We start from the raw sequence: 13,869 nt of genomic DNA, 5'->3' as shown, positions 1-13,869 counted from the left end.
ATTGCTGCCTCATTGCCCAGGGGTACCTATACCCCACGTCTTCAGCCGCGACAACTAAAGGCCTCACTTGCGCCTTCGAATCATCCGAGCTTCAATCGTATTCACTATCCGATCCTGGCTGTCGCTAAGAGCTGCGGCCTTGTTCCTCTTGTCTTGCACCTTTATTCCCGTCTGGCACCACTCTCAGTACACGGTGCCTGATTGACGTCAATCCCGTCGATTGGTGTCCACAACCTCAAACCTCGACTTTGCTGCGCCGCCCCAATCGTTCACGGAACATGAGGATTAACTACGACGGAAGAATCTGTTTTTTGTGAAGACTACAGACATCGGTCACGATACTATTAATCCGCGTCCTCATCTCACAGTTGTTGTTGATATTGGCTGTGGGCTAATCATCCTCTGTGTTAGGTGTCTTCTTGATCATAACACGAAAACCACATCAAAATGGGTGTAGAAGAATCAGTCTACCTGGCCAAGCTTGCCGAGCAAGCTGAGCGCTATGAAGGTAAGATCTCATTGACGCGTCAGACTTCCTGACCACTAACAAAAAACAGAGATGGTGGAGAACATGAAAGTTGTCGCCTCTGCAGACCAAGAGCTCTCCGTCGAGGAGCGAAATCTCTTGTCCGTGGCCTACAAGAACGTCATTGGCGCCCGCCGAGCTTCCTGGAGAATTGTCACGTCTATTGAGCAAAAGGAGGAGTCCAAAGGCAATGAGGCGCAGGTCAAGCTCATCAAGGAATACCGTCAGACAATCGAGAAGGAGCTGGGCAAGATCTGCGAGGACATCCTCGAGGTCCTTGACGAGCACTTGATCCCATCTGCTCAAACTGGCGAGTCCAAAGTCTTCTATCACAAGATGTAAGCCCTGCATATCTCCAGCCTGCGGGTAGAGACACGTGCTCATACTTTCGACAGGAAGGGCGATTACCACCGTTACCTCGCTGAGTTCGCTACTGCCGATAAGCGAAAGGAGTCCGCGGACAAGTCTCTTGAAGCATACAAGGCCGCCACCGAAGTCGCTCAGACCGATCTTGCTCCTACCCACCCAATCCGACTTGGCTTGGCCCTCAACTTCTCCGTCTTCTACTACGAGATCCTCAACTCCCCTGACCAGGCTTGCCATCTTGCCAAGCAGGCTTTTGATGATGCCATTGCTGAGCTCGACACCCTGAGCGAGGAGAGCTACAAGGACTCGACACTGATCATGCAACTGTTGAGAGACAACTTGGTATGTCCCTGCGCGCCTATGTTGTACTGTATGGCACCGCTAACAAGTACCAGACCCTCTGGACTTCTTCTGAAGCCGAGCCACAAGAGTCAGCTGGTCAATCAAGTGAAGCGCCCAAGGAGACCGAGGGTGCGGCCGCTCCTGAGGCGACCGCGGAGAAGGCGGAGTAAGGGATTGCTTATCTTGTCAACGGCCACATTGTCGACAGGCCTGGCTGCGTTGCGTACAAGGAAGGTTTCGTGGCAGCTGGGAGTCTACACACTTATGCACGCAAACAATCTTTCCTTACCACCTATTCTCACCTGGTATCCCAACGATAGTTCTAGCAGATGATATGGCAGACATCTGCGGCCAGTGCGCGACGCGGAACTGATCGGGTCAGCTACTCTTAGACAAAAAGACAGAAGAAATAGCAATATGATTCGGATCATCGTTTTTACAAAGTTTCACGAAACATGGTTGTAATGATGGTAGTCCTTTCTATGGCTTGTCCTGTTGAATTGTCTCCAAGTCTTTCACAGTCTTCAAAGGTTATCACACCAACCTTGTTCAACCTCCGTCAACCTTGGTTAATCTTGATCATCAACAATGCGGAAGGTCTCTTCTTTCAGTTCGAGCTCTCGACCTACTTACACGTCTGTCATAATATCGTAACGAGCCCTATTTGCCTGGACACTTGTTGTTACCACTATTCGATTGATTGCTTTTTGTGTTGATGTATCCTGGTGAACCACTCGATTCTATGGAATTGGATAGCTAATTCCTTGCAATGGGTTCCCATGGCCATACACTCTTTCAGCTGGAGCCATGGTGCCGTGCTTGCCTGACTGATTACATATTGGATTGCAGTCCACATCAGCATTCTGAAATCGGCTTGATTGCTGAGATGCTCAGTCCAATTGCTTCTCAAGCCATGATTACTTCTGTAGATCTTCGCGCCTCGTTTGAGATACTGGTAAGTGTTTCTCCTCGCATTTAACCAGTGATGCTGCGTGGGGGTCTCCAAGCAGACTTTTCTCGTTTACCGTCCTCTGGCCCTCTTTTCCTGCCGATGGAAGATCCAGCAAGTACAGCACAAATCAGTGTCGGACACGGCGCCGGAACGAACCATGTCCTCGCGGCCCTTGAGAATGTCTGTAGTGAACTTGAACGTCTCTGGTGCAGGGAAGGACATGTAGCTCATCTCTTTAGCATCCGCAGCATGACCTCCTGACGCATTCTTGCCGGGGAAAATGTATGGTAGTGCAGCAGTCGTGTCTGGGTGAAGAGCGTAGCCGTAGTTTGTGCTGTTAGTGCTCGCCTCTTTCACAGAGACGTTGGCACGTTCGAGAACATCGTCCAGTGCATTCCTGTACACGCCGTTACACCGCTTGAAGTACAAGCCTTTGGTAAGACTGCTCGTCGCGAGACACTCTTCCAACCTCTTCTTCTCGGCGAGCATGATCTCAGTAGCTTCCTGTTGTGCCGCTTGCGCAAAGATCGCGGCAAGGTCGATGTCTCTGTCCGAAGACGAAGACGAGCTCCGGCTTTTGCTGAAGTCGTGACCTGCATCGACATCAACAAATTCGACGCCAGCGTCAAGAAGAGCGTTAATGTTGTCGAGTCTGGTCTTCGCGTGCTCGTCCATTGCCTTGACTGCGTCGGCGGACTTGATCACGACATCTGGCGCGTCGGAGTAGATGCAGCCTTTAGCATGGGCGTACTTGATCGTTGGGAGTGGGAGAGACTCGATTTCATCGGACACCGTAAGTTTGCGATTGGGTCTGCTTGGGTGACGGGACCAGTTACTTGGTTCCATGGTGGTGATTTTGACATTCTTTCGAAGGTCCTTGCGGGAGATCTTGGGGTCGGGAACGGTTGAGTACAGTGGGTGCACCAGATGGCGGATCTCATTGAGCATGGTCAGGTCGAATGTCTTCTCATCTCTGTGACAAAGGTTAGCCTTCTGGTCTCTGGGTCGATGTGCATATGTCTCATAGGCCTGGAGAGTCTGGCTCTTTGATGTGTCACTTGAGAAGGCTTCGCCTGGACAGCACTCCGATGCTGGATGAAACCATGCCCAAGGACTTGGACAAAGGATTTCTCTTGCTATCATTTCAGCAGCCACATTCACTCAGACGGAATTTCATCGTATGCTGACGGCAAGCCAAACATGACGTGAAAGTGAGCCAGACTCAACGACCATCAAGACAGAAAGGCAGGGAAACAAAGCAGCATCATACAACTTACGTAGCAGCATGCTCTTCACAGAGCTCAAAGGTCACGATGGTTTCACCATTGCAGGTTCGGAGCTCATGAGCACGCACACATGTTGGGCACGCTTCGTAAATGTCCAAGCCCCAATGGTATGACAACGGGACCTTGAGGTCGTCACCGAACACCATGAAGAAGACCATTCTGATAGATTCAATGTCCGAGAGTGAATGATGAAATCCTTTGCAGAATAAACAATCGGTTGTGGAAATGGTGTGAAGATGTTTGTACAAGATCGATTGATCATTCAAATACTAGTAGAGAAAGACACTCACTGTCACGCTCTGGATATAGACGGCTGGGGGCGGTCGCTCGTTTCCTCAATATTGCCACACCGGGTGCAAAACTCGCACAGTATGTGAGTCAGAGTCGTCTCCCACAATGGGAGTATTGTTTCCTTGCTCTATTGAGAAAGTGCGCTTGGTCTCCGCCTTCGCTTATGCGTGCTCGACCTCAGTTGACCTTTACTTGTCGAAGCATCAAGCCGTTCCCATCCTTGCCCCACTGGGTCTTTCGTTCCATTCGAAGCTTTCATCTGGCCACTCGTGGCGGTGTATCTGGCGATCATCCTCCAGATGGTCAGGACTGATGGACGGTATTTGCATATCACCTGGGCCTCCCCAGCGTCTGAGGGGCTGATGTGGCCCTGATACGGGATTCACCCCTTCGGGGGCTTGACTCTGAGACGTTTTAGAGGTGGAAGAGGCTGCTTGCTGCCTGAAGTTGGCGGTCTGATGGCAAAAATCATATGCGAGACAAAGCTGACAACCAACAAGGCAAGGACAATCAAGTCGACCACGTGTACAGCCCACCAAACCTTCACATCCAGACTACACCTTTGGATCGCATACTTCCACTGCCCAGCTTCAAAGTCGAACCAAGCACTCAGCAATCCTGCATTGCCGGCATAATCTCCCATCATGCTTCGAAGAGTGATCTCGCGGACCCCAGTATGAGATCGAGCCGAGTCCTCAAGAGCCCACCAAACTGCATCCCATTCAGTGTCCCTATCATCTTCACTCTGCTCTTCGGAACCAGACCACGTCGAATTCGAAGGAATATAATGCCATACATCGCACCCTTCGTGATCATGACCAGTCAGAATGAGACCTTGTCTGCCTTTGCCCTGTGCCGGCGCGTCTAGATTACCACTCATACCAAAGACGGTCTTCAGTATGCCTTGTCGACTTACGTGGGTGCTGAGGTGATTTTGCTCCCGCACGCCATGGGGCTTGTAGACGCCTCCACCATCATCGTCACCCCAGTAATCGAAGAAAGGAGCGTCCACACATAGACCTTCTTCTTTGTGCAGTGGTAGGTGTGTGAGCAAGAGTGTAAACGAAGACTGATCCTCCACAGGTCGTAGGCGCTGTGATATGAGACTGTTCAGATACGCAAATGTCTCACCTTGCAGTTCGTCGGATAGAGCTGGCGAGTCCAAGATCAAGCTGTTGAGCACGATGAGATGTAGCGACGGAACCGTGTCAATGCTTCCCACAGTGTTGTTATTCTCAGGGTACTCGAACCGGACATCCCAGTTGGCCTTGCCGAATACTCTTTCGAATCGTTCCATTCGTTTTTCCGATATCTCTCCGGCATACCCAATATCGTGGTTACCAGCGATATTGATGATGTTCCTGCTCCAGTTTGCGTCGGTCATTTCGAATGTGCTCTCCTTTTCTGCCTCCTTGGAGGTCGTGATTTCTTCACCAATTCTCTGACCATGCACAAAGACTCTGTTCCAGTACCTCCAGCCTCTCCAGTCAAACTCTTCGTCGGTGACCCATTGGCTGCCAATAAGGTCTCCGAGCACAGTGACATGGCTGGGGACTGTCCACCAATGTAATGTCGTGTAGACGTGGCCCAAGTAATAGTCGTTACCGAAGAGGTCCAGCTTTTTCCGTAGGGACAGCACCCATTCTGGAATGTCCTCAAGCAGAAGCGCCTGCGAGTTTTCCAGCAATGACGGCAGTATATTGTCCTTCTCTTGTGCGAATAACTCGTTCCAACGCCGTCTTAGTTTTGCCAGGAAGGCATCTTCGGGCTTGGGAAGCGAGCTGTCTCCTTCCAATTGAGGATCTGCAAGAACGAGCAGTCGGAAAGGGATCGAAGGCACGTCGGACGCGCTCAATATACGCGAAAAAGGGTAGTGTTGAGCGAGTGTGTCGCCGAAGGCTGATACTATCGAGGCATCTTTGGAAGGAAAAGCGCACCCGTGGAATGCAGGATATAAGTATAAGTATGTCGTCAGACAAAGGGCGACTGGGATGAGAACGCGCAGCAGTCTGTCTAACCACGCAAGCCCGTACATCGAAGGACCGGCCCCTTTCCATAGCAACCTGATGCTCATGCACCGTCAAGGTGTGAACCAACATTAACTTAGGTATCCGAGGGAAGAACGCGAAACTCGGACTCTAATACAGTAGAGGCAACTCCAGGCTAGTACTGTAATGCCTAGGGCCTGCCTAACCCCCATTCCAATCAGCCTCGTCGGGTACAGGGCATCATGTCCTTCTGGTTCGCGCTTCAACAGTATCTGTCAACAAATCGACCGCAAGTAGTATCTATACCCGACTAGCATTATGTATATACACGTCCTCTCTGCCAATCATTCAGCCCTTCTCGTCATCATCACGTCTTCGCTGCATTATCTTCCTCACTGGGGGTGATTCCACCCAGTGGCCCGGTTCGTAACTGTAGATCGATATCGGACTCCCTGAAATTGAGCCCTTGTATGTTCAATCCGCTTTCTCCAAGATCCGATTCCTTTTCTTCGAGTGGTGTGGGCTGTTCAGCGAGTTCAGACACCTCAGACACCTCCTCTGTTCCTTTCAATGCCGGTGGCCTTTCTTTCCTTTCCCTGGCTTTGGAGAGGCTGATGGTCTTCTGCCGATTGGTGGTCTCAAAACTGGATAAGTCGTGCTCAATCGTCGCTTTCAATATCTCACCCATCCACTTTCGGCCTTCAATAATATTGTCCACCTGGAAGTAATGAATGGTGGGTTTGGTGAATTGAACAGCTCGAGACAGGCCGGCTTTCGGAGGGACGAGTTTGAAGAAGAATGGAGCCCCTCCCCCAGATGTGCGAGCAAGGTCCGGGGATCTGTCCACTGAAGAACCTATACTGCCCAGCGGTGGTGTTGAGCCGCCACCTATGGTAGCCTGAAATGCTGTTATCGGATCAGAACTGGCGACGAGTACTTTATGCCCTGATATGTCAATGATCCCCTTTTCCGCTGTGTCGGTTTCGGAGTAATAATACGACAATCTGCGCCCTCGAAGGATGAATAGTCGTGGCTTCCATTGTGCAATTAGGCCGGTGGATTTCTTCCTCATCCATCCATGATAGTCGCAATGTTGGCGCGCTTCCGCAGGAGAGATCTTGAGCAGGCCCCGTGTGTATGCACTGGTCTGTCTTTTTGTCTTCGGAACTGTTCGCACCGGAGCCTTGGTGTGGAGAAGTGGTCCGAGTTGCTCAGTTGTGCCTTTAGACGAAGTGTCCGTGTTGTCCATCTCGAAACTGTGTGATTTTGCTGACGGGGTTTGAGAGCCGGAGGGCGATGCCACAGGGCTCTCTTTGACAGACTCGGATGTGATAATAGATGGATTTGCAGCCTCCTTTTCACTCCCAGTAACTGCCTCCGATGCTGTGCGCAGACCTAATAGTTTCCGGGCTTTTTGACTTGACACCCACGGCGCGGAAGAAGGTGCAGCTGGTGACGTCGGGTTACCGGAACCCTTAGGAGATGACAGAGATGAGATACTATCATCTTCGAGGTTTGTTACTGTGGGCGACTGAATAATTGAGGGTGAGCGTTGAGCTGTGAGATTCCGTGCGCTGGCAGAACGGAATCGTGCCTTGTATGAACTGCTGTGGTAAGCCTTTGCCGCTGAAGAATTTGGTCCTGGGCCTCTGGATGAGTCAAGGCTGCTGAGTCGGGAGTGACGTTTGATGTCTGCTTTGCTCGACTCATCCAATGCGCTAGATTGGCGCGAATGTCCCAGACTGTCTATACCATCTCTTTTCCTGAGGACATTTCTAGTTTTCCTGTTATCTACCTCATTTCCGCTGAAATATCCACGGTCGATGTCGACCGCAGAGCTATCGTCGATGAATGGTGGTGTTGCGAGGCTCAAATTCTCCGGCTGTCTATTGGCATTCAGCCCAAGCGAAGGCGTACTTGAGTCAGCATTTGCTGTCGTTGCGTTGCTCATCGACCAGCCTCTGTCTAAAGACGCCTTTTTCTTATGCGGAGCAATCACAGGTGCTTTAGTGGGCGCCGGGGCAACGTCTTGAGAGCCCTGTTTTGCGAAGTCGATGGATGAATGCCGCCGGGAATGGCTCAATTCGCGGATAGAGGCAGCAGAGGGTCGACTGGGGCTCTCGGCTGCCATAGACGCCCTCCAAGGCGAGGGAGGAGTGCTTGTTCCCAGCTGTGGCCGCGTGAAGCCTGTAGGGGACATTGAAGGATCGGGAGGTGGCGAAGCACTGCCTATATGGATGTATGGGTGGGTATGCTGGGACTGGCGAATGGAAAGCCCCGGCTCCTCCATGAGACTTGGAATCCGGGGTAAGATGGTGTTTCCGGACATGCCGCGGGAATGTATCCTGGCGACATCTTCTGTCGAGCTGTTTTGCCGGAGACTGCTCCTACGCGATTCTTTGGCGCTACGCACCTGCAACTGAAAGTCTCGAATCTTGTGCCACGTCTTCAGACGGCGTCCCATGAGACCAAAGTCGTACTCCTTCATATGGATGAAGGACTGATCCATCTCCATTAGTACGTCCCCAGTGATATCTTGCTCCTCGAAGATGTCGCAATGTTTTGAATCCACACCGATGCTTCTCAGATACTCGGCCGTTTCTTGAGCATCCCATCTTTGGACTTCTGCCTCTGTCAAGCGGGGATTATCCTCGCTATCGGTCTCTGCGCCTGCCACATAGGAAGCCCGGTCCAGGTGGGCACTATATTCACTGTCTGAGTCCTCGGCTATTGGTCGAGGCGGTGCCAGACTCTGCCGAGGGGTACTCAAATCGGTAATGTGTTCTTGTATGACACTCAACGTCTCGTTCATGACAGGACTCTCTTGTCCGCTTGTTGTGCCATCAAGTGCTTGGCCAATGCTGCGCTGCACGCCCGGTATATAGGAAGTTGGGGACGGTGGGACTGCCACAATTGAATGCGGGTTTGCCGATTGATTCGAAGTGACCATACGGTGTGCCGTAGCATCGCTGTTTGGCAAAGTCGGTGCAGGCTGGCTAGGCTGGACATCTGAACGATTTTCTGGACCAGACTGTGGGTTTGCTATGCTTGGAACGCCCATTGCGGTAAAACCGCTGGGGACTTTCGTAGTATATACTGGTGTCAAGTCAGTCAGATGCAGACATACAGATATGACAGCCACCATACCCCCAGGGAAAAGTCCTGTGGTCCCATGTGCCAAATGTTTTCCGAGGAACCAGCCATCACCAAATCCTTCATCTAGCTCAAGCAATTCAATTCGATCCGTCTTTCGCAGGGTGAGTTCATCTGAGCTTCGAGCATCAAAGTCGTCTAATCCACGAACATTAGCTGACGTGCAAGAGGATCAGAGGCTCGACATACGTATCACCACCAGCATATCTCCTGGCTGTGATGCGCCCCTCTGGCGCTGTAGAGCAGTGAGGGACATGCTGGGCAGTACACAGTATCAAAACACGCTATCAAGCGCAAAGGCACGAAACAGCATGCCACCTGATTTTCCCGAACCCTTCAGCCAGAGTGTGCTTCTGACAAACCGAGGAGGAGAGCAATTGCAAGTGTCTGCATGGTAAGGCGCGGTCTCAAATATGGTGCGCAAGAGACACGTATAGGTGTGAGCGGTAGGAACTGTCGTACAAAGTAGAGGAGGTTGAGGAAGAAGTGCGCGCAGGCGATCTGGTGGCAGCAGTCGGTTGTGCTAACTAGAAAGTGATCGGTCGTGTCATTCGAGAAGCAAGGTTAAAGAAAGTGACACATGCCCAGATTAGCGACAGGACCTTTCTGTGGGACGTTGAAGATGACAGATAGAAATCTTTCCGTCAAGCCGAGGTCGTCAAGATCAAGACGAAGAAAGAGAAGGCTTGATGTTTTCTTGATATTCGAACTTTAGATACGGTTGAAGATGGAGAAACGCAGCGCACCTATGGACCAACAACCGGTCCCTAACAGCGCTTTTCCTTTCCCCTTATTACTTTCCTTTCCCTTCTCCGCAAATTCCATGTTCTCCACCACCATTGCTTTACCACTACCACCGCCACTTCTTGAGAGGATCCGTGCACTCAATGTTGGTTCAATAACCACAATATCGGTGGATTGAGCCATATTTCGCAGTTGTGTCTGACAGACATGCGCGAGATGAGCACGTTATAGTGAACTGGCAGTGAGGGACAATCGACTGCTGCATCTTCATCCTCATCGCACGCGCATCCATTGCAGTCAGAAAAGACACACGATACAATGCCACTTCACCGCTTTCATGGTACGTTTTTGTTCTCTCAATGCATGCCTTGTCCTCTCTAATCGTGTACAGACAAGAGTGCATATGTTTCTACGTCACTCAAATACGACACTACTCCTTCATCCCTCCCTCAGCCTTGCCTAACGAGATCCAGAAATGCCAGGGCCGGGGACGCCACAGGTTGGTGCAACTGCGCTCAAAAATGCTGGCTTCGCAGGCGTTCAAACCACCAATACTACAACCCACCATTTCCTCGGTGGTCCTCAAAAGTCCTGGATGACGGGTACGCAAGATGTCAACATTGCAAAAGGCAACGCCCCCAGCAATGCGACGCAGACTCCTAAGACCACAGCGAGACATCGATCGCGTACGTCCCTAGGTACGTCGAAAATAGGCCCTCCAACAGCGCCAGCAGCAGGTGGTGATAGAACTCCTGTGGTACAAAGTCCACTATATCCTCTACCGCCACAGTCGTTCCAGAGTACCACCCCAACAATCACCCCCATTTCTGCTACACCAATTGCAAACCAGCGGGAAGCAATTGAACGGGACCGAACCTTGGTCACTGCTCACGCGACACACAACATTCCTCAGTCGCCATCAGCGTCAATGCCATTGCCCTCTGATCTCCCACAGAACCTGCAAAGCCCTACATCCGTTCCAACGCCAACAAGTGCAATTGAACAAGCTCACACAGATCCCGGGCGAAGTCAACAAGCTCAACCTGGTGGACAGGGAGCCTTCCAAATACAACAAGCCCAACGAGATGCATTGGATTCGTTACAGTCTGGTTGGTCGGTGGAAAGGTTCAACGCGACCATGAGTCCCTACGCATTTGGAAGAGACCTTGTACAGCACTCACCAGCACAAGCAGCCACGGATGTTCAAAGCAACACGTTCGTTCCCCAGCAGGCAATATCTATTGGGGCCAGCGCCACCAAGCGGCCAAGTGATGCAGAGCCTATCGAGGAGGAAGCCGAACAAGGCAGCAGAAGGAGGAAGTCCAACTCAGGCATAATCATCCCTGCGCAGCTACCGACACCGCATGATTCTCCCACGACATCAAGTACTGATCTTCTTTCCCAACAACTAGAGACGGCTCTCGATGCTCTTACAGGCCGTGCTCGGACCGTCGACATAACGCCCGTTGTGGATGCCTACAGGATCAACCTGCTGCGTGACGCCTGTCGACAGAACGACATGTTCTTCTTAGTCACACATTGGATTCTCTGTGTCTGGTTTCGACCGCATCATACCGTCCCGTTGTTGCACCTCAAACTCAACCCGGCACATGTCGAGGGCCTTCATATCCTGCAAAGAATCCTTGGTTCGAGTCGGCAATTAAGCAGAGAAGTGCTCGACATCTGTGTCAACTTTCCAAGCCCGACCAGTGCCTTTTTGGCCTCAGTGTCACCCCAGGGCCCAAGGGGCTTGATTGAGTCTGCAAAGTCGTTCTTAAACTGCTTGGCCACGAACTTCCCCGAAATTACTAAGATTTTTTCCCTTAGGGGATGGCCGCCCTGTCCCATCGAACTCAGATATGCCCTGCAGCTACCATCGGTAGTGCTCCAGAAGGTTCTCTATATCTCACTCCTGCGCGGTCGATACGCTGATCAACCCGGCTGGGTCGAACAAGCAACCAGGTTGTTTGACGCGGCGCTGGAAGACCCTGCTCAGAATGCACACTCGGCCAGTGAGCTTATGGCAACCGATGGGCAGGCTGTAGCTCCGCTAGCCTATGCCTTCGGTTCACAATACTCTAGACTTCAAAATCAATATGCTCTCGAGCTCCCTCAGCAGTCTCGGCGTCAATCTGGTCAGCTGCATGCTACCCAGTCCCAAGGACATCCGCAGAACCTTCAAGCTCCAGCCCAGCAACCGCCGGTTCAAGAGCACATATACCATAGAGGTTCAATCAGTCAACCATACTCCTCCATTCCTAATCACACCTTGCCAGGAAACCCCAGTGTCGGACACTCCAATGGGTCGGACAGGCCCTCAGCTGTTGTTTCACAAGGTCCCCCTCACCATCGAGCTTCTGCCAACTGGACTCATTTCATGCCACCTGGATCTGGGTTTCTGCACGGGTCGACTGCTCCTCGGGGGTCTCCTGTAATGAATCATGCACAGCGGTTACCTTCCACAAGCGTCCGCCATGCCGAGACTCCCTCTGTTACACCGCAAGGAGTCTCACCAGCGCCGCAATCAACACCACTACCTATAACCCAGCAGCGAGGACAACCGTCACCTATACAGCCTCTCATTCCACGCGACCCGAACTTTGTGTTGCCGCTTCTAGCTATACCGGATCCTGACCGGCGCGCTCTGCATCAAGCACATCTTCGTAACCCATTCTATGAAAAGGTCGGCGGAGATACCGCCCAGCCATCTCCAGGGAAGTGGTTCCAGTTCGTGGAAGACCTGATTATGTTACCACAGCTGCTTGATCCGAAGTCAGGGATGGTGCGGTGGAAGGTGCAAATCCCCCACAGTCTCTGGACAAGGAAAGCCAAAATCCTTGAGCCAGTAGGCGATTTTCTGACCGCACGACGAAGCATCTCAGACAAATCTACCCAATTCAGGTTGAAATGTATAAGTGCACACCAAGACACCCTTCTCCTGGAGATGACGCTTTCAGAATTCTGTACCCAACCCGGAAAATGGCCGCACTGCTTGTCTGTCTCGATCAACAGTAATGCCTGGGTGGAGTTCCAACGCAAAGCTCACCACGGTTCAGACCTGCCTACCGATGTGACCGAGCATCTCCAGGAAGGAATCAACGAGGTCGTCGTTTGCGCAGACTTTACTCGACAAGACGCTGGCACAGTTTACTCGATGGCTATTGAGGTCATTTGTATCGCCAACAGGAACACGGTATTGTCGATGATGAAATACATAAGTGCTGAAGAATCCTTGGAATCGATCACCGCCGCACTCAAACCCACGAACAATGGCAAAGACGATGAGGAACTCATTATCTCCCAACCAGTACTTAGCATCGACATTGTGGATCCTTTCATGTCAACTATGTGGGTGACGCCGGTCCGAGGCCAAAATTGTCAGCATCGCGAATGCTTTGATCTTGATGCATTTCTGGATAGTCGAAAGGAGGTTGATGGCGCGACCAGCCCCGATCAGTGGAAATGTCCTATATGCAAGAAAGATGCTCGGCCACCAATGCTAGTCATGGACCAGTTTCTCTTTGGTGTACGACAGGAGCTGGCTCGGACGAACAAGCTGGACGCCAAGGCAATCCTCATCAAAGAAGACGGGACCTGGACAGCAAGACTTGATCAGTCGATCGGCAAGTCTCACGGTCGCGAGAGAGAGGAAACGGAGACTCCAGAACTTCGGGCCGGTAATGTGCTCGTACGAGCTCACCAGACCACGACATCTGTCCTTCAAAGTTCGACCAGCACGCCGCAACCAGATGAGATAATCATCCTGGATGATGAATGACTGGCTTAAGGTCTCTGTTCACCACAACTCCTTCGGCCGCGCCAACAACCACGACCTGGTCCATCTTCACCACATCATGGTGATGATGAACATGACTTTTTTCTCCGTCTTTTCGACGTCTAAAGGTGCTCAATTGGTCGCAGTTTTCTTTTTTGTTTTCATGTCGTATTTGTAGCGCGAATGATACCCTCCCGCCTCGTCTGGCGTTCAGGATTTGGTTTGGTCAATTGACGCAACGAGGCAATGACAACGGGCGTTTCTGTGGGCTGCAGTGAAGAAATTCTTCTCCCTTGCACAGGGAAATCGTGCTACATGGCTGTACATATTGTGGTTTCCATCGAATACGAGCGTGGAGTCATTTGGGGTTCAAAAGGCGGTACGTCAACACTGCAGCGGTTGGAATTGGATCAAGCTGTTTTGGGCTATCGGGAGGATTCTTCGAT

General features: G+C 51.5%; 5 protein-coding genes across 5 annotated transcripts; 2 read left to right on the top strand and 3 right to left on the bottom strand.

Annotated features, from left to right (window-relative positions):
- Nucleotides 1–137: 137 nt before the first annotated feature.
- EDD37DRAFT_196275 (14-3-3 family protein) lies at nucleotides 138–1,704 on the top strand. Its single transcript, XM_062810139.1, has 4 exons — nucleotides 138–508; nucleotides 558–864; nucleotides 922–1,234; nucleotides 1,288–1,704. Exons 1-4 carry the CDS (start codon nucleotides 448–450, stop codon nucleotides 1,402–1,404), a joined length of 798 nt encoding a protein of 265 aa, XP_062665762.1. The 5' UTR covers nucleotides 138–447; the 3' UTR covers nucleotides 1,405–1,704.
- A 256-nt stretch (nucleotides 1,705–1,960) lies between these two features.
- Nucleotides 1,961–3,887, bottom strand: EDD37DRAFT_196029 (uncharacterized protein). The gene is made up of 2 exons (XM_062810138.1): nucleotides 3,464–3,887; nucleotides 1,961–3,159 (listed from the first exon to the last, which is right to left on the bottom strand). Exons 1-2 carry the CDS (start codon nucleotides 3,628–3,630, stop codon nucleotides 2,256–2,258), a joined length of 1,071 nt encoding a protein of 356 aa, XP_062665761.1. The 5' UTR covers nucleotides 3,631–3,887; the 3' UTR covers nucleotides 1,961–2,255.
- A 258-nt stretch (nucleotides 3,888–4,145) lies between these two features.
- Nucleotides 4,146–5,798, bottom strand: EDD37DRAFT_570412 (uncharacterized protein; the record flags this gene model as incomplete). Its single annotated transcript, XM_062814277.1, has 1 exon — nucleotides 4,146–5,798. The coding sequence occupies one exon, from the start codon at nucleotides 5,796–5,798 to the stop codon at nucleotides 4,146–4,148; it is 1,653 nt and encodes a 550-aa protein (XP_062665760.1).
- A 99-nt stretch (nucleotides 5,799–5,897) lies between these two features.
- Nucleotides 5,898–9,620, bottom strand: EDD37DRAFT_642464 (uncharacterized protein). The gene is made up of 3 exons (XM_062817368.1): nucleotides 9,094–9,620; nucleotides 8,899–9,042; nucleotides 5,898–8,847 (listed from the first exon to the last, which is right to left on the bottom strand). Exons 1-3 carry the CDS (start codon nucleotides 9,158–9,160, stop codon nucleotides 6,119–6,121), a joined length of 2,940 nt encoding a protein of 979 aa, XP_062665759.1. The 5' UTR covers nucleotides 9,161–9,620; the 3' UTR covers nucleotides 5,898–6,118.
- Nucleotides 9,621–9,952: 332 nt separating this feature from the next.
- On the top strand, nucleotides 9,953–13,752 carry EDD37DRAFT_195755 (uncharacterized protein). Its single transcript, XM_062810137.1, has 3 exons — nucleotides 9,953–9,988; nucleotides 10,040–10,346; nucleotides 11,061–13,752. The coding sequence occupies exons 2-3, from the start codon at nucleotides 10,124–10,126 to the stop codon at nucleotides 13,424–13,426; spliced, it is 2,589 nt and encodes an 862-aa protein (XP_062665758.1). The 5' UTR covers nucleotides 9,953–9,988; nucleotides 10,040–10,123; the 3' UTR covers nucleotides 13,427–13,752.
- The last annotated feature ends 117 nt before the right edge of the window (nucleotides 13,753–13,869 follow it).

The sequence above is a fragment of the Exophiala viscosa genome (assembly GCF_022695815.1).
Source record: "Exophiala viscosa unplaced genomic scaffold EDD37scaffold_15, whole genome shotgun sequence".
NCBI classification, from domain to species: domain Eukaryota; kingdom Fungi; phylum Ascomycota; class Eurotiomycetes; order Chaetothyriales; family Herpotrichiellaceae; genus Exophiala; species Exophiala viscosa.
This window is presented reverse-complemented; position numbering and strand designations above follow the sequence as displayed.